This window comes from Hyperolius riggenbachi, chromosome 9 (assembly GCF_040937935.1).
Source record: "Hyperolius riggenbachi isolate aHypRig1 chromosome 9, aHypRig1.pri, whole genome shotgun sequence".
NCBI classification, from domain to species: domain Eukaryota; kingdom Metazoa; phylum Chordata; class Amphibia; order Anura; family Hyperoliidae; genus Hyperolius; species Hyperolius riggenbachi.
The window spans coordinates 50,452,701-50,477,461 of NC_090654.1; the positions used below are offsets into that span (position 1 = coordinate 50,452,701).

The following is a 24,761-nucleotide window of genomic DNA, read 5'->3' on the forward strand; positions in this document are numbered from 1 at the left end:
AGTTCTCCTTAGCATTACTATTCCCTAACTCTGGAAATTAGCCAAACATTATCGATACACTTCAACCTCTGTGTAACAGTACACCAAGATAGTTTTATAACTTACTGCTTACAGAATTGGGAGCAGCATGAGAGCCCAGAAGCTCTCATGCTGCTCCCAAAGCTTATTTGAAATCCAGGAACTCTGTATTTTATTATTATTATTATTATTTAGTATTTATATAGCGCCGACATATTACGCAGCGCTGTACAGTGTATATATATATATCTTGTCACTAACTGTCCCTCGAAGGAACTCACAATCTAATCCCTACCATTGCCATATGTCTATATTATGTAGTGTAAGTACTGTAGTCTAGGGCCAATTTTAGGGGGAGCCAATTAAGTTATCCGTATGTTTTTGGAATGTGGGAGGAAACCGGAGTGCCCGGAGGAAACCCACGCAGACACGGAGAGAACATACAAACTCTTTGCAGATAGTGTATATGTTGCTGTTTGCGTGTGGAAGAAATCTGAGGGTCAAATAAGGACATTGAAGCAACACAAAAACATCTAGATAGGCTCTAACCATTTTGTGATAAATTGTTATAGTGTATTGCTATAGAAAATGCAACATCAGCAAGAAAAGGGCAGAGGATGCAGACAGGGTACTATATAGGAGTAACATATACACAGACGGAATCTGTTGTCTCCTCATACCGCCTCAATTAAGTAACTTTTCTTCTAAAAGTGCGTACACACGCACTACATCCGGCAATGACGGGACCCGTCAGACCCTCCCTCTGGGCGGACGTTCAGCCGACAGTAGCACGTGTGTACGCGCTGTCGGCAGACTGATAAGGCTGTTTCTGAATGGTCTGCTGAGCAGATCGTTCAGAAACAGCCTTATCAGTCTGCCCACAGCGCGTACACACGTGCTACTGTCGGCTGAACGTCCGCCCGCCGGGAGGCTCTGACGGACCAGTCATTGCCGGATGTAGTGCGTGTACGCACCTTAAGTAACATCCATTATTTCTGCAAATAGTGTGTGTGCCTGAACACATTTTAGGGGGTTTGGTGGCGATTTACCAATGCTGCAATGTGTGGTGGGAACTCATGATCCCTACTTTCACATGCCCTTAAAAGGAAACAAGTGAATTAGTGTGGAGGAAAGGTTTATGCTGCTATCTTGTTGGAGGGTGACCAGATATCCATAAACACCAGTTAGGGCCTGAGCCCACTAACGCAGTTGTGCGTAGTTGTGTCTGCTTTTCAGCAACACATCAATGTTACAGATGCTGAAAAGCGGACACAACTGCGCACAACTGCGTTAGTGGGCTCAGGCCCTAAATAGGTAAAAGGGAAAAAGAGAACATGTTTACCATGAAGGAAGACAAGAAAAAAAACCCAATATGAGTGTCATATCACCGTCCCTGTCTCAGCATCAGTGCATTTACATATACGTGTTGCACAGCTGGCCATATTTCACACCATTCAATTTCCCGTCAGATTGATGGGTCAAGTTGATAATCTCTGACAGCTCCCCGATCGTTTTTCTGATCGCTTCTGTACAAAATTGATCAGTAAAACAATTGGAAGCCTGATCGGACCTGTCAAAAATTATCGATTCGACCCATCGATCTGATGGCAAATTTCATGGTGTGTATCAGGCATTATGGCCCATAGACAGAGGTATGGACACATGTGCATGCTGCAATGACAGGTTACCTTTGTTACCAACCCAGACTTGATGACTTGGTATATTACCCCAGACAATTATATAGGGATAATTGGATAGTACCTCACACAATCGAGTTGTCCACTAGACAACTACCATGAATGCTTCAGTGGTATTTCCTTGGGTATCTCCCCGGACTTATAGGCAGTATTTGGGCCAGTCATCCCCTTTTTCTAGGGGTTATCTTTGTCTCCATATGGGCCCTCAAGGAAGGTTTGCATGTGGATGTAAAGATGAAACCTCCTAACTGGTACCCCCCTTGGGGGATACTTCTAAAGGTAGCCACACATCTAGTGAATCTGATTCAATCGACAATATCCTATGCGATTCACCTTCACATTTGATTTGACTGATGTTGTGTCGCCGTGCTCTAAATGCAAAAATTGATTCAGAGTCGATTGAATAACGTGAGCAGTACCCGATTCCTGTAAGATTGATCGATATCTGGCATCCTGCTCCATAGACTAAGCTGGTCGATTCGACATGAAATCAGCCACTTTTCATCGATTGGGAATTTTGGAACACACTCAATTCTCTTTCGATTCTATAAAATAATGGAATAATCGATCGTACAGCAAAATAACTAGATGTATGGCTATCATAAGATGAATACTTATGGATTGAGAGGTGTCCTACAGTGAAGAAGGTTATGTTATCTGCTTAAAGAGAACCTGTACTGAGTAAAAATATTTAAAATAAACACATGAGGTAACTTCAAATGGACATTACATAGTTACCTTGCCATCAGTTCCTCTCAGAAGCTCACCATTTTCTTCTGACAATAATCCCTTCCAGTTCTGACAATATTTTGTCAGATCTGAAATATATCAGTTGCTGTCAGTAAAATATCAGTTGCTGTCAGTTATAGCTGAGAGGAAAACTGATGTACTAGGTAATGTCCATGTTTCCCTATGGCTCAAGTTGGCGATGTTACAGTTTAACTGTGTGCTGACCAGAAAGCTGTTATGTGTAATGGGCATTTTCAAAATGGAGGACGCAAAATTCCCTTGATCACAGTGAACAAACAGGACGCGGGACAGGAAAAAGACACTGAGGAGAGAACTACATGGAACGCAAGTATGACTTGTGTATGCTTATTTTGATTTTTAATTTTCAGTTCAGGTTTTCTTTAAAGAGGAACTCCAGTGAAAATAAAGTAATAAAAAAAGTGCTTCATTTTTACAATAATTATGTATAAATGATTTAGTCAGTGTTTGCCCATTGTAAAATCTTTTAAATCCCTGATTTACATTCTGACATTTATTACATAGTGACATTTTTACTGCTGGCAGGTGATGTAGCTGCTGCATGTTTTTTGGCAGTTGGAAACAGCTGTAAACAGCTATTTTCCACAATGCAGCAAGGATCACAGACAGGAAACTGCCAGGAGTACCACGGTCCTCAGAGTTTCTTGTGGGAGTGGTTTCACCACAATATCAGCCATACAGAGCCCCCTGATGGTCTGTTTGTGAAAAGGAATAGATTTCTCATGCAAAAGGGGGTATCAGCTACTGTTTGGGTTGAAGTTCAATTCTTGGTCACGGTTTCTCTTTAACCACTTCAAGCCATGGACTGAAGGTTATAAATGTGCATAAATGTGCACCCGCGACGCGCATGTACTTCGGCAAAATAGTTTATATAAACATCATATTTGCCCTAAGGTAGCAAAAATAGGTTGTTTAACCTTCCTGGCGATAAGCCCGAGCTGAGCTCGGGCTATGCCACGCAGGAGGATATCTTAGCCCCTGGTGGGGCAATTTGCACCATTCAAAGTGCTGTACGCGCAGCTAGCACTTTGCTAGCCGCGCGCACAGCTTGTTCGCCGCCGCTATACGGCGATCGCCCGCACGCAGCGGCGGAAGAGTTCCAGGCAGTGCTATGGGCTGGATCGGAGGCGTCTGACGTCAGCTGACGTCATTACGATCGTCGCCATGGCGACAGGAGAAGCCAAACAGGGGAACGCGTCATATACTTGCTATTGATGCCGGTGACGATCGCACTAGAGGGACACATGCGCCCTCTGGTGGTGTTTCATGTAGCTACCACTCTGGTAGCTTTACATGAAACAAAACAAAACAAAAAAATTAAAAATAAATTTCTGCCTGTTTGGCAGAAAAAATTAACCGCCAGGAGGGTTAAAATACCTGTATTACCTTTTTAAGGAGATAAAGTAACCTCCTTTACTATAGGTTGCCTCTTAACCTGCTAGTGACCTTTAAACTGGCCATACATCAGGCAGCTTGGCTGCCGATCGGCCATCTGATTCGATGAATATAATCGAATCGGATGAAAATCGGTGCTGTCAAGAGCATGCACGATCAACGATGCAACCAATTTGGGGCTGAAATTAGTCACATGTATTGATCAGACATGCTACCAAATCTAAGGCCAATGTGCTTGTTCTGGTGCGTACATCGGGACGAGCGACAAACGCAATAGAAACCCCAGTGCTGCCCCTAGAAAAAAATGTGACACACGTGCCCATGTTACATCGGCAGCCGCGTAGGGTGCGTGTGTGAGGAAGAGGACAGAGACAGCAGCGGACAACGACAGATAAAGAATTCATGCACGGGGCACAGAGGGGGGGTGGGGGGCGGGCGAGTGGCGCCCACATTTTACACTGGCGGTGTCACTAAACGGATTCCCAAGAGCTGAAATTAATTGATGATCGGTGTGCGGTTTATGGCAGCCACTAGGCATTTACTTTCGGCCAACTCTAGATTTGGACATATAGAATAATCTATGGTCTTTAGTAATTTTCAAAGTGCATTTAAAGTGTTTTAAAGTACTTATAACAGTTTATTCAGTACTGTAACATTTAAAGGACCACCATCACAAAAAATTGTAAAATTAGAAATACATGAAAACACATAAATAAAAAGTACATTTTGTCCAGAGTATAATGTATTTTAGAAATCTGACAGAATCGACAGATTTTGGGCTAGTCCATCTGTTCATGGGTTTTTTTTATATTTTCAAAAACACTTCGTTAATGGCAGTTGCTTGGTCCAACTGCCAGAATAGTGTGCAAACTGGTGGGGGGAACCTGCATCTTTGTATAGAGCCTCACCAGGGAGTGTGTTTGATAAGTATAAATGAAATACTGAGGAGATGGACTAGCCAAAAACCTGTCACTTCTGTCAGATTTCTACTACCTACTGTAAGTGACAGCAACATAGGAGAAAAGTAATTTATAGTGCAGATTACTCTGGAAGAAACATACTTTTTATTTCTATGTATTTAAAGAGAAGCTGTACTGAAAAAAAGGGCCCCTGGGGGTACTTACCACGGGAGGAGGAAGCCTCTGGATCCGATAGAGGCTACTCCTCCATGCCACGGTGGTCTTTCTCTAGACCCCTCCGAAGCCACAGCTGACAAATTGTCAGGTTGTGGCGCAGCCTCGGCTCCAGCGCAGGCGACTTGCACTTGCGCAGTAGAGAAAACTTGACTGGGATCGGCTAGAAAGCTGCTGTTTTTCACCTAATGAGTTGATTAAAAAAAACTGTTCCCAATTAATCAGGGTAATTAGGATGCTTTAGAACAGCTTGGACTATTTGGAATGGTATAGAACTTTGGATTTTCCCACAGACTGACAGTTTGAGAAGGGTATGAATAATTTTGGACTGGGCACTTTTTGCTTACATCTAAATAAAAGCTGAGAAATGTTTTTATTTTCCACAATAATGCCTCTTGTACATCGTCTTATTATACTTTCCTGTAAAAAAAATAAATAACTTGCTGGTCGAATAAAAGTAACTTTAAGTCAAAATTTGCCAGGGGTATGAATCATTATGGGCAGCACTGTATGTCCAAATCCAGAGTTGTCCGAAAGTAAATTATTATTATTATTATTTAGTACTTATATAGCTCCAACATATTAATAATTTATTCACATTTTACCATGTTTAACACAGGATTCAACTAACAACTTTAACAAATATTCTGATATGTATTGTACATTACAGTCCACACTTTAAAAAAAAATAAAAAAATTAAAAGAAGGAAATTGTAAATTGTCTGCAATGTTAACCCAGTAGTACCAGATAATGCATGATAGTGACAAGCAGTCAGAGCAGAGGTTAGACCCCCACAAATCTTCCCCATCCTCAGGGCCTCTGGCTGGTGACAGGCCATGTCCTAATGAAGAAATGATTAGGACACAGTAATGAAATCACATTTGTCTTGTTCTCTTCTCCTGCTGCCCTTTCAATCATTCTTATTTTATCTTTTCTGTTGTTTTAAAGGCTCCTCAGCTGACTTTGTATAATTAGCCTGACTGAGTCCCCCTGCATAGAAAAGGCTCCAGACTTGCTGACATCCCATCAAACAATGGGGCTTTGCCATGTAAAACCCGCACAAAGGGTGCTGAGCAGAGTGTTTATCAAGCTTTATTTGGGGGAGTTGTCTGTTTGTTTAAGGCTCACTGGTTTTACATATTCTCAGTGATGTGGTAATTGTATTTAGATAGTCACCCCGGCCCCCAGCCTATTTGCAAACGGCACCGGCCTAATGAGCAGCGGGCCTGTTATAAAAACAGCAGTAGGCCTTACATTGTACAAAAGCACCAGATGACCAGCAAATTTGCATGAAGGACCTCTGTAGTCTGCTGGCAAATTGAGGCTAAAGTTGGGTCATGGGGATTATGGCTGTATTTTACAGCCAAGCAAGATACTTGCAGGCAAATTTGAGACTTGGCAGGTAAAAAAGGAGCTTCTCCAATCCAGGACTTCACCACAAAAATGACTAGTTGGTCACTGGAATTGGAGCGCTGCTTTTACTGCTTCTTCCCGCATCACTGCCTCATGTTTGTGTATGAACGGTCACGCCCTAAAGGTCAGCCAATCCCTAGGCGTGAGCACAGTCATGTGAGAACACGGGGCTGTATGCTAGTTCCAAACACCTGAGATTTTGGATTTAGCATAAGAAGAGTTGGGACCATAGTGGTGGTGGCAGTCATGGTTTCAGGTGTACGTTCAAGTAAAAATGAAAAAGAGGCATATATATATATATATATATATATATATATATATATATATATATATATATATATATAGGGCAGCATGGTGTCTTACTGGATAGCACACTTGCCTTGCAGTGCTGGGTCGTCAATTCGAATCCCAAGCTAGGTCAACTTCTGCAAGGAGTTTGTATGTTCTCCCCATGTCCCGGGCAGCACGGTGGCGTAGTGGTTAGCGCTCTCGCCTTGCATCACTGGGTCCCCGGTTCGATTCCCAGTCAGGTCAACATCTGCAAGGAGTTTGTATGTTCTGCCTGTGTCTGCTCGGGTTTCCTCTGGGCAATCCGGTTTCCTCCCACATCCCAAAAACATACAGATAAGTTAATTGGCTTCCCCCTAAATTGGCCCCAGACTACAATACATACACTACATGATACATACATAGACATAATAAGACTATGGTAGGGATTAGATTGTGAACTCCTCTGAGGGACAGGTGACTAGACTATATACTCTGTACAGTGCTGCAGAAGATGTCGGCGCTATATAAATACTAAATAATAATGTCTGTTGATTTCCTTCGGGCACTCCAGTTCCCTCCCACATCCCCAAAACATACAGATCAGTTAATTGGCTTGCCCATAAAATTGTCCCTAAACTACGATACATACACTACATGATACATACATGGACATGTGACTATGGTAGGGATTAGATTAGTTAGGCACAGTTAGTGACAAGACTATATATAGTCTGTAAAGGGCTGCGGAAGTTGTCAATGCTATATAAATATAATAATTTAAAAAGTATACAGTATATATCTGAATGTGAGAGTTCAGATTCAGCCTGCAGCTTCTGCATCCAGTATCCTCATGCAGCAGTATTCCTGTATGGCACATGAAGTATATTTATTTATTTATTGTATTTATAAAACGCCAACATATTACGCAGCGCTGGACATTAGTTTAGGTTACAGACAATATTTAGGGGTGACATACAGCAATATGACAATACAGGAATACAAGAAAGACCAGATCATGCAGCACAGTATGAGTACCAGGTAATGCTTAGTCAGTCACTGGATGGAGCATGGAGATTAGGCAAGTTAGGTTCACTCAGATGCATAGCATGGGTGCACAGTAATGGAGGTGCATGATCAGGTAGGACACAAAAAGAGGAGGACCCTGCCCAAAGGCTTACAATCTAGATCTATATAGATGGATCTATCCATTCTCACTATTAACTACAATATATCTCTGCCTGTCGTGAGATTTAGCTCAGCAGAAAACCGGGATTGTGGCAGAGAACAGTTACAGAACACCGCCCACACCATCTTTCAGGATTAAAAGAAAATATTGTACAGCATGCCAAAAAATGTTCAAAACAAAGTAATGCACACGGGATTTGAATAGAGAAAATGATTATACCATTCAGTAATACACTCTGCTTGTGTGTGCGCCAAGCCCCAATTTGGAATATTTCCTTGTTCACCACTTCGTAACCTTCTGTCTGTCTCTGACATCTGCCAGCTTCAGGGCTCTACCACGGTTTCTGGTTCACTAGTGGCTGCCTACTATGGACCCAATGGCACTCTGTGCGCCTTACTTTTTCAGACTTCTCCTGGGTCTACAGTTCTGGAGCCTAATGCTGGGAATACACAGGTCGACCCGGCGGCTCGATTAGCTGCCGGATCGACCCCCGCCGCATCCCCGTTCGTCCCTGCCGTTGTTCGGAACGATTCACGCTCATCCCCGCGGCCGCTTGCTTATCTTCCGCTCGATTCCCCGCTATTGTCCGCCCGCGGGGATCGAGCGGGGAATCTATCCGGCGGGTCATCGGACCTGTCGGATATTATCAATCGAGCCATCAGCGGCTCGATTGATAAGCCTGCCTCGACCCAGTGTATGCCCAGCATAAAGCCCCGTACACATGCTAGATTACCGTCAGCTGAGGGAGCTGATAACGACCGTCTCAGCCGATAATCCGGCATCTGTACTGGATCAGCTTGGCCGATGCCTTTGTTTTTGCTACTTGCACTGTTAGCCAGCTAAAGCCACTTCGGCACCACTCTGTCAACCCCCCACCTCCCTGCATTAGAACAGAACACGTCATTAGCTGACATCAATCCAGCGTTTACACAGCTTAAGTCACCTCAGAACATCAGCAGCAACTGTCCTGGAAAGCCCATGGCTTTCTGGGAAACACAGGGACAGTTTTTAGGTAAAGTGGGGCCCTGGGCCAATCACCGAGCGGCTTCCGTCTCTGTCACATGACATGGGACTGAAGCCACATGATGATGGGATTCCTGCAAGGAAATTGCAAATGAGGAAGTGAAGAGGGACCTGTATCACCACAGGAAGCAGGGAATGTATAACACTCCGTTCCATGTATTGTGTACAGGACTGGGCCCCCCTAGCCCCCCGTTTGATACATTTTGAAGGGCCCAACTGACCGACCTCTGCGGGGTCATGCCCCTGCTGTGAATTACACATGAAAACCTGCTTGCCATGCAAGCTGCCATCTTCAATACCTGCGCCTCCAAACAAGACAGAGTTTATGTGGGCACTAAGACCGATCGCAAAATTAGGCCCCGCCATACACCACAATTTAGCGCACATTTAGCCGAGTGGCGGCAGTGGTCATATGTATAGCCAAGAGCATTATCCACTGTGGTGGTTGGCTATACGGGTTAGGCCGGGGTGGTGGTGGGGGGAGGTATTAGGCATAGGTGGGGGCGGGGGTAATGTAAGGGATAGGTAACGGAAGCTGATAGTAGAAAATCTGCAAATTACATTATCAGTATGAAAACTACCGGCAACAGCAAGCGCCCATATTAGTAAACGTTATTGTTAAATGTATGCCCTCCACAGCAACAAAACACATTGCTAATCTGCAGAATTCCGCCCCGAATTGTTGCCCGAGTGATAAAGTCCCAATCCTTGTGGGCGGCAGAAACTGTATGCTTCTTAAAGTGTAACTGTCGGGCATAAAATCAAAAATAAATTCTTTATTTTTATCTGGTAAACAAGTAATAAGGGTGCTAACCAAGCAATCCAAACGTTAAAAATCACTCTTACTTTTCTTTTCCATAAAAGATCATTCCCCAGCTTCCCTGGCTCTTATTTGGTATATCTGCCGCACAAAGGAAGTTGCAAGGCATGCTGGGCTTTATTTTCTTCTTCTTTACTTTACCCTCAGTCATAGCTAATGCAGCCTGATTGGCTGAAGGCTCTTTCCCTCCCGTTTTTCCTTCCCACACCTCTGATCCTCTGTGATTGGCAAATATTTTTCATGCTGAGACAATGCACTTTCTACTGCAGAGCTGAGTGGGAGTGTCTGAAGACAGGGAAGAGGGCGGGCAATGATACACAGACAGATAAGGGAGGAAATTATGTCAGTATTGGCTTCAAGATAGACACAGTCGAAATGGAAAATCCTAAGAAGGATTTTATCTTTTTTTTACTGTAGAAAAATCACTGCAATCAAAATGTGGACAGTGCAATACATATGTTATGAAAGTAGAACTAGTATTTATCTACTTATATGTTTTTTTTTCTGACATAGTATGGCTGAAAGCTCCTCTTTAAAGGGAACCTAAAGTGAAACAGGTCTGCCTTTAGTCTTTCTGGTTCCTTCATCTATTCCGCTTTTCTCCCTTCAGCTGCTGTGCTCTTCTGAAAGCTGCATGCCTGGCCCTGGGCCACACACCTCCTGATCGCACTCTGCTCTTGCGCAGTTTGTACAAATTGCAATTGGGCATGTGCTGAGTGCTCCTGGCCATGGGAGCACTATTAGGGAGGCACGCGGCCAGAATGTGATGGGTGCCCTCAATGTCCACACCTTTTGCTCCCCCTGATGACCCTCACAGCCTGGGGCCCATCTTCCAGGGGTCATAAAACAAATGTGGACACCCAAAACGAGTGTAGCCACAACAACACCTGATCTGAAGGATGGAGCCCTGTATTGGAGGAAGTGAAGTAGTAATTGTGAGCCCCTTACAGCTGTGGACCCCCTCGCAGTCGCAGTGGCTGCTACCCTTTAGTTACGCCCTTGTCTGCAACAGATCCATTGGATCCCTTGTGGTAAGTGACCCGCACTATGTGTAGTCCGCGGTCCGCTCCCATTGGCCGCACATGATCCGGTGCAAGTAGGAACCGAACCTAGTCGTTGAATGATATATATCTAAAATATAACATGTTTTGACTGGATTTGGGCTCTGAATGGCTTGTGCCTAAAGCTTTACTAACATACAACTTTGGTTAAATAAAACAACAAAGGCTGCCCTTGACTGAAAGTGAGCCTAATCTCGTTAACCTCTTCAATGCCATGGGGGAAGGGGGGGGGGGGGTAGCTTAGCAAATCAGCATGTTCCCACATTCCTCTGCATTGTCGCTGGACATGTGGACCAGATAATCACCATTGAGGGCACTGTGCGGCATGTGTGTATAGAAACGTTAGATCAAAGAGGAATCCTCGACCGGGCATAAAGAACCTCGCTCTGTTATAATTGTTACATTCAGACCGTTCCCATGTGTCTCGCTGAAAAATCCTTTCAGTCCTCTTGGCTTTTATGCAAAATAATTTTTTCCAGATCTGAGCATATTGAGGGGGAGAGAGAGAGAGAGAAACGTGCCGACAAACGCTTTCACATAAAAATGATATGGGGCCGTTTCTATACCAGCAACAAGCTGTAAGGTTCAAACATACAAACATATTTGAATGCCTGTGTCAGAGGAGAAAACAAATGTGAAACAATATGCGTCTATCGCTTACAGCCATCAGCGCGCAGTGAGAATTCTTGGCACCGCCTTCGCTTTGCCCCCATTATTTGCTTTAGGGAGCATGTTAAAAGTTGTAAATCATATTTTATTCCCATTTTCTTTATTCAGATTTCACAGGGTACAGATTACACCAACAAAAGACAGCAAGTGGTTTGTCGTGAGGACTTTCAAAGAAATGATTTAGAGGATAGCTGAACTGTAAATCTCAGGGGTCAGTAAAGTCAGGCCTCGCAATGCAAAAACTAAATGGCGGGAACTGCTGTCTAGTGGTTCCGCCCACCTCACCTGTCACCTGCTCTCCCCTGAGGCATATTCAGCACAGTACAGAATTTCACACCTCCCATTTAATTCTATTGGTGGATGGTCAGAAGCACGACTTGTGAAGCTTCACTATGTTCTTCACCAATCTGAATAATCGCAAACAATTTCTGTTTTAAGAAGACAGACGTTTGGTTTGCATAACAATGTAGTAAGAGGGCTTTTTGGTCCATTGTAACCCCTTACACATTAGGAGTTCTGGTTCACCATGAGCTTGCTGGGTAATCTGTAACTCTGGGTGCTTCAAGTCGTACCCCATAGAGCCACATTAGTCCATGCTATGCACTGATGATGATCAACCAATCTGAAACAGTCTGTGTGCATGTTGGATTATTGTGGCTTTGTATAATTAACAAGCTGACACATCATTGCATTCCAGCAGGTCTGGAGGTGTGTTTAGCTTACAGGGGGAACAAAGGATGATTTGCATATTTAGCAGTGATGCATCGTGGGAGACATCATATTGCTCACTCCAATCTGAATAATCACAAATACCTTTTTTTTTTTTTTTTTTTTTTTTTTTTTTACATTATAGTAAGAGGGCTTTTTGGTCCTTTGGGGCACTCCTAGGAGTTCTGGTTCAGCATGAGCTCACTGGGCAATCTGTAACTCAAAGTTACTCTGTTATACCCGGTCTCCACAGAAGGCACTGAAGTCACTAACATACCAAATGTTCACTTCAAAATTCACAATGAGGCAGGACTTACTGACCAGCTTCTACTCTGCCACCACTGAGTCAATACTGTGCATCTCCATCATTGTCAGGTAAGCAATGGCCTCTGCAAGCATGACGAACAAGCTACAGAGCGTCATCAGCGATGCAAAGAGTCTCATCAGAAACAACCCTGCCATCACTGGACCTTCTCCATATCTTCAGACTACGAACCAGGACCAACAGGATAGTGAATGATCCATCCTACCCTGGCAACTGCTACCTCAATCTTCTCCCATCAGGCCATCACTAAAGATCCATCTCCACCAGAACTTTCAGACACAAAAACACTTTCTTCCCCCAAGCTGTCCAACTCCTTAAGGCCGCATAAGCACTAATAACGCATGTCACCCTTTGGTGATCAGGACCTGAATCTTTGTGAAATCCCATTCCTGTTTTAAGAAGCCAAAATTCTGCTTTACATAGCATTTTTAGTGAAGGAGGCTTTTTGGTCCCTTTGAGCCCCTTACATAGACGTTCTGGTTCACCATGAGCTTGCTGGGTGATCTGTAACTCTGGGTGTTTCAAGTCCTTTGTCAAAGAGTCACATTAATCCATGCCATGCACTGATGAGGATCAACCAGTCTGTATGCATTTTGGAATAGTTTGGCTCTGTAATATTAACTTCTTAATGACTGCTCCATGCCAATTGGCGTGGACGCGGCAGCAGCCCCAGGACCGCTCAACGGCAAAGTCCCGGGGCAGGGTTTTGCAGGAGATCACGCGTGCCGATGCACATCTCCGCTCCGTCATCAATTTCCCAGCAGCCGCCAGGAGACTGTTAGACCACGAAACCGCTGTCTGTTTACACTATACAGCTCTGCAATCTACAGCAGCGCTGTACTGGGAACAGCCATTGGACACGGCTGTCCCCCTGGGAGACAGGAGAGCGATCAGCTGTCATAGGCTAATGCCTAATGCTAATGCCTTAGTGGTCCCGAAGTGGTTAAAGTGAACCTCCAGACTAAAAATTGACTCGGCAGCACTGGAAAGGCCTGGTGTTTCTTTAACTGTTTCACAGTATCAGAACTTTGTTTCTCTTACCCAAGCCTCCTTTTTAGCTGCACAGAAAAAAACTGCCGGGCATTTTTCCCCTAATACTGTGCAAAGCATGATGGGATTTCTGATGTTGTTGTTCTTGTTCTGCTGTTTTGGTGCAATTTTTTTTTTTTTACATTTTGAATTTGACATTTGAAGCCTAGCGCCCGCAGCTGGGAGGAGTGATCAGGACACAGGACAGTTGGAACTGTGTCTCCTGCTCCCTGTCACCTCCTTTCAACCAAAAAGATGGCTGCCCCATGACAAAGATGGCAGCCCCCATGAATCACAAACATTTGCCTGTTCTTTTAAAAACGGAGTGGGTAAGAGATTATATTACCTATCTATTCTAATTAACATAACGAATGTAACTTAATGACAGTATGTTTGTTTAGGCTGAAGTTCCCCTTTAACAAGCTGACAAATCATTGCATTCCAGCGGTTCTGGACGTGTGTTTAGCTATCAGGGACAACATAGGGATGATTTTCATATTCAGCAGTGATTGTGGGACACCTCAGAGCTCACTCTAACCTGAATAATCACAAATACCTCGTGTTTGAAGAAGGCAACATTCTGTTTTCCATAGCATTTTAGTAAGGAGGCTTTTTGGTCCTTTGTAGCCTCTTACACACTCCTCGGAATTCTGGTTCACCATGAGCTTGCTGAGCGACCTGTAACCCATTCCTCAGTTACCCTTCTTTCTTGTTGATGCTCTCCCAGTTGGAGGCAGTAGTGGATTCTCTGAAGGCGGAAATGAAGAACCGTTTAGAGTCAGAAAAGGAGTACCAGGTATAGATAATTATTTTTATTATTTAGTATTTATATAGCACCGTAGTCCTATGTCTATGTATGTATCATGTGGTGTATGTACCGTAGTCTAGGGCCAATTTAGGGGGAAGCCAATTAACTATGTTTTTGGGATGAGGGAGGAGACTGGAGTACCTGGAGGAAACCCACACAGACACAAGGAGAACCTGCCAACTCTGTGCAGATAGTGCCCTGGTTGGGACCTAGTGCCACCATAGAGAATGCTATTCATGTACTATAAATTGGATAATAATCAGGGCCGGATTTACCATAAGGCACCTGCCTACAGGCGCCTTGTTCAGGAGAGGTGGCTGCCCTCACCAAATGTCCCCCTACCTACCGGGTGGCTGCCTAATACTGGGGTAGAGGCACACCTGGCTCCCTATACTTGGAGGGGGGGGGGGGGGGGGGCACATCTACTACATAGATTAATGGTGTTACCAAATACTGGGGAAAATCTGGCTACCTAGCCAGGGTAGGAGGGATGCCTACCTAATATAGGGGTGTGGCCTGAATTGAGGGGAGGAGTTTAAGGCACAAGAATGCCTGTGCCTACAAGGTCCTGAGCTGTAAATCCGGCTCTGGTAATAATAATAATAATAATAAGTAAGTACATTAAAATTTTGAGACATCTTTTGCGTCACAAAGGTATGGTACATGATAATGTGGTGCAGGGGTCTTGTATACGAGTAGTTACAATGATCCTGTTTTGTGAAGAGAATAATGAATGTATCCCTGAGATTAAAAGTATTTCGTGTGAATATTATGAGAAAAATTGATACTGCCTGTCTGTATTTGTTTGCAGATTACAGCTCACAAACCCGTCCAAAGCTCACATCACCCCAGCAGAGAAAGTAATAGATGAGTCTACCATCGAAACACCAGACAAGGGGGGCTATCATAACTTCATAAATGTCAAGGCCGTTTAGTCAAAATATGGCAACACCCCCTTAAAGAGACACTGAAACGGAAAAAAAATTATGATATTATGATTTGTATGTGTAGTACAGCTAAGAAATAAAACATTAAGATCAGATACGTCAGTCTAATTGTTTCCAGTACAGGAAGAGTTAAGAAACTCCAGTTATTATCTCTATGCAAAAAAGCCATTCATTTCTACGACTTTCAAAAGTCGTGGAGAGGGCTGTCTTCTGACTTTTATTATCTCAACTGTTTACTTTTTCTCTGCAAGAGGAGAGGTCATTAGTTCACAGACTGCTCTGAAAGAATCATTTTGAATGCTGAATATTGTGTAATCTGCACATATTAGAGAATGATGCAATGTTAGAAAAAACACTATATACCTGAAAATAAAAATATGAGAATATTTTCTTTGCTGCTAATCTTCTAGTAATTATTCATAGTACACAACCAATTCATTATATCATTTTTTTTTTTCGCTTCAGTGTCTCTTTAACCATTAACATCTTGGACTATAAGTGATATTCTGATTGGAAACTTTATTGTTACTCCCAGAATCCACCCAAAATTGAGATACAATACAATAATACAATAACATTACTATAGCGCTTTTCTCCAATAGGACTCAAAGCGCTTAGGCTCTCTCAGATTCAGTAATTAGTAGTAGGGTGAAATATTCACACAGCAAAAGTTATATTTCTGCAAATGCCAAACTGGAGAGATGTAATGATGGTGTAGGGTGACTTTAAAATATACTGTCAAACACTTTTTCCTTTAGAATCCTGCTGCTTGCTATTGACTGTGTGCAATCTGTATTCTCCGTTGCAATATAAAATAAACATATAATTTGGACCTACGTTTCATCACTTGGTCTCAACTTGAGACCCCCTAATATGAGTTAACACATAAAAGATGTAGAGCACGCTACCTTATTATCCAAACTGTCACAAGACTATAAGGCTCCTTTCACATTTCACTTCTAACAACGCGTGCAGGAGCCGTTCTCCTGCACGCGTTGAGTAGCCCGCAGCTGTCATCGGGAATCTGTGGTGCGACGCTGAGTAGCGGCGGTAGTATCAATTAACCCGACGGGGAAACGCTGATTTCCGACGAGAAAATGCTCCCGGGTGCGTCGTACCGCAATGCATCGAAAAGCAGCGTCGGGTGTAAAAGGTAAAATAAAAGTCTATGGACTTTCCTTTTACCTTGATTAACGCAAAGTATAGACTTTGCGTTAAAACGCTGAAAAAGGGCTCTGGTGTGAAAGAGCCCTAAACTAGCCAAACAGAAAGAAAAAAAACTCCACTTACTGTTGTATCCATGATTTTATGTAACAAGATGTAACAAGAAAAATCTCTCTCTGAGGTAACATGGCTCAACTCTACTACTGAGCACTGGCAGGGTGCAACAACTGTGATGTTGTAATCAAAACACACAGCATGCATTCCAGTGCTACACATGGGCAGGGCAAGCATCTCTACTCTATCCTAATTATGATGTAGGTGCTAATGTGCTTCTAGGGCTCAGGTACCCAGTCTCCACCACACATGGCTGGCTGTCAGGTATATGAAGGATCCACTGGGCGGATCGTTCAGGAACAGCGTTATCAGTCCGCTGACAGTGCATACACACGCCCTACAGTCTGCTGAAAACCACCCAGCGGGAGGTGCCGACGGACCCGTCGTTGGCTGCTGTAGTGCGTGTGTACGCACCTTCAGGCTCCAGGCTAATGAGCTGAGGGATTAGCAAAAATAAGAGGTGAGGTGTGACAGCAAATCAGATACTCATACAATAATTACCAATCTAAGAAAACGGACAAAAGAGCGGATATAACAAAAGAAAAACGCTCAAGAGTGACATATGATACTGCTAAAACTACAAGGCACACTCGGCCTGATCCAACTCACTTTTTCTCCTACGTTTTTTCCCTAAAGGGGTACACTAAACGATTTTCCCGCCGATATACAGCAGATTAGATCACTGAGATCAAATCTGCTGTGAAATTGTTGTGCAAACGCTGACCTAACAATCGATTTCTTTCCGAAATCGATCGTTCCCGGCGATCCGTCCATGCGGAAGATTTTGCTCGATCGTCGGCCAGTTGGGAGTGCGTCGATAGCGGCGTTCAAATGTCCAACGACCGACGCTAGCGGCAATACATTAACTGCTCCGCCGACGCGTGTCCCCGCTGTCCCTTCTCCGCTGGGCCCGGCAGGCTTCACTTCTCCCTGTCCGGACAGGAAGTTTAAACAGTAGAGCGCCCTCTACAGTTTAAACTTCCCCCAGCAGGAAATAAAGTGAAGCTGGATCAGGTTATGTATTCCCGGGGGGGATTGGGCTCTAGCGGCAGCTCCACAGATTGTGAAATAATAGTGAAATCGATTCACAATCGGTTTGCAATAAAGGCAGCCATACAATCCCTCTCTGATCAGATTCGATCAGAGAGGGATCTATCTGTTGGTCGATCTGATGGTAAGTCGACCAGTGTATGGCCACCTAAAGTGATATTTCCACATTTTATAAATAAAATGCAAGTATTTTATTTATCCACGCATTTCTCACTCCCATGCATGCCTAGAAGACTTTTCAAGAGCTGCCCCCCCTATGGAACTCCTTTCCACTCTCGGTCAGATTCGCTCTTTTCTTCAACACCTTCAAGCAAGAGCTAAAAACACATTTCTTTAAAATGGCCTACCCCCCCCCCCTCCCCCCATTTCTCAGTCAAGTCAAGCACCTTTCCACAGCTCTACCTTGTGTCCCTCTCGCACCCTTTAGATCGTAAGCCTTTGGCACGGTTTCTACTTCTTGCTTTCATGGAAGCAGACATTGTTAACATCTTGTGCTTTTCAATGAGTTTATCTGCTTATATGCTGTGGCAGTCAGCTGAGAAAGGGGAGAAATCAACTTGTGATTAGATACAAATGATGGGTATTCGACAGGCTAAACTCTCTAAATACATTCAGGGTGCAGTTCTCTATGTTTTCCTTCTGTCCTGCGCAAGAGTTCAGGTCCACTTTAAGACACTAGCAAGCAATAAAACACTCTGAATAATTTTAGGCAGTACTTTTTCACCTACTTTTTGGTACTTTTCCAATTGCAGAGTGCTGAAAAGTTATTTTAAATAGAAGATGAAAACTTATAATGAAGAAATGTTTTCCCATGAAGATGTTCATGCTGTGGCTAATATTTTAGAGCAGAGAGGAAGTACTGAGTTCATTAACTCCTATGATGGGGCTGTTTCAGGTCACATGATCAGATTTTTAATACAGAATATTATTTTGCAGAAACTTTTTTTCTTTCTAAATAAAGATACATGTACTGGGCTAAAGCGTGCACTAAAGCCCAGTACACAGTGGTGTGACCCGGAAAGAATCGGTACACAATCCCATGGGTGACAGTGCAGAGCCGTCACTGTAAAGATGCGTCACTGGTCTCCTGTTGCTATGGAGGTGGGCGGAGGGAGAATGAGCGGCACACGACGGAGCGAATTCCCGTGTGTGGGGAAAAGGAGAGAACAATGCGCTCAGGCAGTGCTTTGGCATCGATAACGATCCAGCATGCCGGATCTTTAGCAGATGTCAGGCGAGCGCTGTGCACATTCGGGATTGACTCACCATAGTCGGCCAAGTCGGTCTTTATCGTCTGAGTTCAAACCAAAGTGTGTACATAGCTTAAGTTTCTTCAAACCTCAGATTATATCATTAGAAATGCGTCTGAAGCTGCGGTCCAATATACTGAAGTGGCTAAGAGGCACAAAAGAAGAGGCAGCAGGCACCGTCAGAACCGCCAGTCCGTCAAGCCAAGCTAATAAAAACACAATCAGAATTTCACAGCTTTTGTGACGGTCCGGCACTGAGGGAAAAAAGGGGTTAACTTTCCAAAACTTCCATAAGCTCTAAGTTGCCATCACAATTTATGTGCAAATGGTGCAACAAAATCCCTCTCGGGGCTAGACAGGAGTTTCAAATTCACGTCCATTTAAAGGAGAATTTGAAAAGCCCACTAACTACAGCATAAGCTCCTTTTACTTCTCAGCAAAAGTCGTGCAACAAACAGAACGATCGGAAGGCGAACAAAGACAGCAGTGTGAGGCAGAAAGTGCAGTGTGTATGCTCAGGCCGGGCATTAAAATGCCTTCCTTTTATAGTCTACGCTCCCAACACTTTACCGTGTGTAAAAAATCCTCTCCATCTCCCCACTCAGCCCGCAGAGAGCTCCAGGAGTCACGTTCCCATGGACTCGCCCTACACAATCCCTCCACAGGATGTGGCACTCTGTCAGAAGGCCCATTGCGTGCATTCATGTTTCTTTCCCCCGTAATCGTCCACTGAATGGAATGGGGGCCGGTAAATGGTGAGCGAGACAAAAGGTTAGGACAAGACTGGTCTACAGTGAAACACATTCAAATTGTGCTCCTACTATAAACTGTTCTCAATATACTGGAGCAGTAGAGATCGTTAGACATCAGATGGGAATTGTACGATACATGTCATAGTAGATCTTAAAATGGGCAGAGGGCTTAGATCTGTAGCAAATAGTGTTTCTGACAGGCCTCAGTAACAATAGATAGCGGGGAGTCCTAGCAGGACAGGAGGTCCATCAAGCCTCCCATTCCAATAGTCCAAAGCAAACAAATCATTCCCAGCCAGGACTCGACCCTCAGCGGATATATATATATACAATATATTTTTATCGCATATACTTAGAGGAACAGAAGATGAGAGGAAAGAAGAGAGCCAGGTCAAGCAAAGGTAAGTACTCACGGGCAGATCACCGCCATGGATTGGGGATCTCTGCCAACAAATGATTGTTCCCCGATCTATCTGGCCGAATCTGCAAGCGATGTTTATGCAGTAAACAATTGTTTACATGATGGCGGCAAAATCTGTGAAAGTCAATTTAATCCGACATGGTGGTCTTCAAAAAACGAACAATCGTCACAGGTGGCATACATCGTGAAACACCGTTTAACTTAGTTTTGTTAAACAATGTTGCGTGACATCGTGGGAAAACATTTTTTTTTTGCAAAAAATAGTTCGGAAAAATTGCGTAGCCGGTATGGGCCTTACCACCTGTAGATCTAATCCCGAGAAGCAACGTAATTACTCATATTTGTATGACTCTGATAGGTTAGTGTCTGTGGTTTAGCAACGGGGGAGGAAGAGGTTGAGACTGCACCAGGACCTCTCATGGGGCCCTCCTCCAGTTACTGCTTTAGTGGTTTATTAGTGCTGTAGTGGTAATGACCACCTCTATCTGTTCTTTGAATAGTGGTAACCATTAAAAAAAAATACAAATTGCATGCACTACTCTCAAACATAACTCGCACTTCTTACAGTATCCTAGTGCAGTGCTGTTGAACTCCAGTCTTCAAGGGCCGAGGTCCTCACATTTTTGCACAGCTTAAATTAATTGATAATGGGACAAAATAAGGAACGGTGTAGTTCATTAAAGAGACTCCGTAACAAAAATTGCATCCAGTTTTTTATCATAATAATAATAATAATCCGAACATTTGGATAGCGCTTTTCTCCTGTCGGACTCAAAGCGCTCAAGAACTGCGGCCACTGGGACGCGCTCAAGAGGCCACCCTGCAGTGTTAGGGAGTATTGCCTTGAACTCCTTACTGAATAGGTACTTGACCTAGCCAGGATTCGAACCCTGGTCTCCCATGTCAAAGGCAGAGCCCTTAACCAGTACACTTTCCAGCCACTACACTATCCAGTACACTATCCAGCCACTACATCCTACAAGTTCAAAAAGCTATTCTAATGTGTTCTGGCTTACTGCAGCACTTTATACTATCACTGTCTCTGTAATAAATCAATGTATCTTTCCCCTGTCAGACTTGTCGGCCTGTGTCTGGAAGGCTGCCAAGTTCTTCAGTGTTGTGGTTCTGCTATAAACTCCCCCTTCCAGGCCCCTCTATGCACACTGCCTGTGTGTTATTTAGGATTAGAGCAGCTTCTCTCTTCTCTTTTACAAGCTGGATAAATCGTCCTCTGAGCTGGCTGGGCTTTCACATACTGAAGAATTACAGACAAGGGCAAAGCTGTTTGCAGGAAGAAACAAGCAGCCTGAAACTTCAGTGCATGAGAACAGGGGGAAAGAAACACACACATGATCTCTTGAGATTCAAAAGGAAGGCTGTATACAGCCTGCATGTGTATGGATGTATTTTCTATGTGTGGACATACTGTACATCAACCTACTTCCTGTTTTGGTGGCCATTTTTTTGTTTATAAACAAACTTTTTAAAACTGTTTTTAACCACTTTTAATGCGGCGAGGAGCGGCGAAATTGTGTCAGAGGGTAATAGGAGATGTCCCCTAACACACTGGTATGTTTACTTTTGTGCAATTTTAACAATACAGATTCTCTTTAAGTAGAACACATTTCTCTATTTCTCAGTCCATCATAAACACTGGCATGTATTTGGCCCTTCAAGGACTGGAGTTTGACACTTACCGTATGTCCTAGTGGTTCTAGGCTTCCATAAGCTATCTGGGTACATTGTAACACACTCTCATTGGTTGTCCTGGGAGAGACAGTTTTGGCGGTCTGTGTATGATGTGGCTGTTACACATGCAGTACTGGGGTGGAGGGCCCGCAGTAAAATTTGCATTGGGACACATGGTTTTGTAGCCCCTGGCTAGTATTGACAGTTTTAGCAGGTTAGGGTAGCTTAAGGTTGGGGATAGACAATTTAAGCTTTTGGTTTATATAACGGCTGAGTTAGAATTAGCATAGAGTTATATGATAGTATTGCTATTAAGAAATAGATCAGTAGCAATTTTCAGGATATCGGTTTCGCTCTTTTAACCCTCATATCCCAAGTCCAGGTCACAATGCAATAATAGTGCCAAATTTGTATGTACTGTACATGAACATATCTGGGAGGAACCTTGTTGTAGGTCGTAAGGTGAAACGCTGACAGTAAAGATTAGAAGAAAACTGAAACTATGGTAGAATGATCTCAGCTTTGATAGAGGTAAAGATAAGATAAGTAAGATGCAGCTGTCTAAAGTCATGGCCCAACCATATTATATTTAAAGGCCCATAAAGACACTGAAAGTGATCGTTGCTGATTGGCCATAACCAAGCAGCTTGGCCTGTTCCAATAGATAGTAAAGGAGTACAATGAGAAGAAAATGAGTGGGGGGTGCTGAGTAACAGCGGTCTTCTGAGTTGTCAGTTTAGTGATCTGGCACTGGGCTTGTAGAACTCTTTTACAGACGTTCCATATTTGGCAAAGACAGTCACAAGTGCTCATCTTGGCCAATATAAACCTGGTGTTTATTGGTAGCTTTAGATCATACATATCAAACTCAATCCATTAAATTTTGCCCATAAATAGTTTCCCCACTTTGCATTATGTTTGTCCCTCTCTAGACCACCAGGGAAGCTATACTGCAGGTGAAGCCCTAAGGGTCCGTTTCCACTCGGAGCGGTGCGATGCGGCTACATAGCCGCATCACACCGCGGGTGTGCTGAAACACATGCATGCCAGTGGAAGAGATTCCACTGCGTGCATGATGTGCGGTGCGGAGCGATCCGAAAATCTGCAGCATGCTGCATATTTTCGCAGAGCCGCATCCGCGTCCCATCTCCTCCATGGACTTCCGCATCGGGAGATGCGGAAGTGATGCGATGTGGCTAGGTAGCCGCATTCGCATCACTTACTAGTGGAAAGGGGCCCTAAAAAACCAGGGAAGCAATATGGGGAGGTAGGGGGAAAGCACTAAACACTAGGGATCTGTATAGGGGAGGGAGAACCACTAGGCACCAAGGAAATGTATAAGGGTTGGAGGATGGCCATTAGAAACGAGGGAACTTTATAAGGGAGGAAGGTGGCCAGTAGACATTGAGTTGTATAAAGCAGACATAGGCGCCAAAAGGATAACATTCTAAAACGCTTAAAATGAGAGGAGGACTTACCTCCTCCAAGCGCGCACGCACACACACACACACACACACACACACACACACACACACACACACACACACACACACACACACACGTGTTGTGTATATTCAAAACAACAAACATTTATTTACATACTCCAGAAAATGCAAGTGCAGTGCATTTTTAAGGGCATTTCCCGCTTCATCAGGCAATAGAAACAAAGCATAAAACTCAAATAGGTCTGGTCAGAGGCACTGAGCTTTGCACCAGACCTATTTGAGTTTTATGCTCCGTTTCTATTGCCTGATGAAGTGGGAGATGCCCGCGAAACACGTTGCACTTGCACTTTCTGGAGTATATAAATACATTTTTGTGTTTTTGAATATACACAACACTCGTGTGTGTCTGCTTGGAGGCGGCAAGTCCACCTCTGCCTCCTCTCATTTTAAATGTTTTAGAGTATTTTATCCTTTTGGCACCTCTGTCTGCTTATACAGTTCCTGAGTTCACCTTTGGTGGAGAGGCGTTGCCCCTTATTTCCTATCTACAGAGAGCGACTACTTAATCCTGAGTGGGGACAGGTCTAATCTCCTCACCTGCTGATATAGTGGTTATCTGGACGGTAACACAGGTTTGTGAGTATAAATAGATACTTAAGGTGGCCATACACTGGCCCGATTCGCCGCCGCTTCGACAGCAGATTCGATCACTGGGATCGAATCTGCTGCCAATCGTTCGCGCTACACGCCGCATTTCGATCCTTTTCGTCCGATCCCGTTGATCGCTTCGTGCGGAAAATTAGCGGCGATCGCCCGCGGGTAGGGAGCGCGTCGCTAGCGGCATTCGAGTACCCGACGACCAATGCAATAGAGCCGCATACATTACCTGCTCCGCCGGCACGTCTACACCCGGTCACCGCTGCTCCGTGTCCGCGCTGGTCTCCGGCATGCTTCAGTTCCTCCTGCCCGGCAGGAAGTTTAAACAGTAGAGGGCGCTCTACTGTTTAAACTTCCTGCCGGGCAGGAAAAAGTAAAGCATGCCGGGGCCGGAGACCAGAGCGGAGACGGAGCAGCGGTGACCTGGGGACTGGAGTCGCGCCGGCGGAGCAGGTAATTTATGCGGGCATGCGGGCGGGGGGAGCGGCGGCAGCACCACCACCACCACAACAGATTGTGAACGGTTTCAGGATGAAATCGGTTCACAATCTGTTTGCAGTAAAGGTAGCCATACGATCCCTCTCTGATCAGATTCGATCAGATAGGGATCTGTCAGTTGGTCGAATCTTATGGCAAATCGACCAGTGTATGGCTACCTTTACTTGTCATATCCACATACCATTGGGCTCTCGGTGTCTCTATTCAGTATGCATTGAGGTTGGCCCGCGACAAGGTCCTAATGTACAATTTCAGCCCACTTTGCATTTAAGTTTTACACCCCTGCTTTAGACAGACCAGAGATACAGGCATGGGAAGTAATGCTCGATTTAGCGGACAAGCCGTTTTGTTAGTAGGCTACAGGAGGCTATTAAAATGCTTGTACATGCTCTAATCATATCCCGTCTTGACTACTGCAACACCCTAAACCAAGGATGCCCATTAGGTAGA

At 44.2% G+C, this 24,761-nt stretch overlaps 1 protein-coding gene across 11 annotated transcripts in view; it reads right to left on the reverse strand.

Annotated features, from left to right (window-relative positions):
- The window catches only part of LOC137532315 (renalase-like), a 603,961-nt gene that overhangs the window by 306,467 nt on the left and 272,733 nt on the right, over positions 1 to 24,761 (reverse strand). For 9 of the 11 annotated variants that reach the window (XR_011023908.1, XR_011023907.1, XR_011023909.1 and 6 more), the window contains one exon: positions 14,073 to 14,264. The exons of 1 other annotated variant lie outside the window; for it this stretch is intronic. Coding sequence is in view for 3 of the 10 variants with exons in the window: in XM_068252726.1 (XP_068108827.1) it covers positions 14,073 to 14,205 (133 nt within the window). In the remaining 7 variants the exon portion in view is untranslated. Of the gene's footprint in view, positions 1 to 6,788; positions 7,026 to 14,072; positions 14,265 to 24,761 lie in introns of all 11 variants that reach the window. One more of the 11 variants, XM_068252719.1, reaches the window with a different exon arrangement.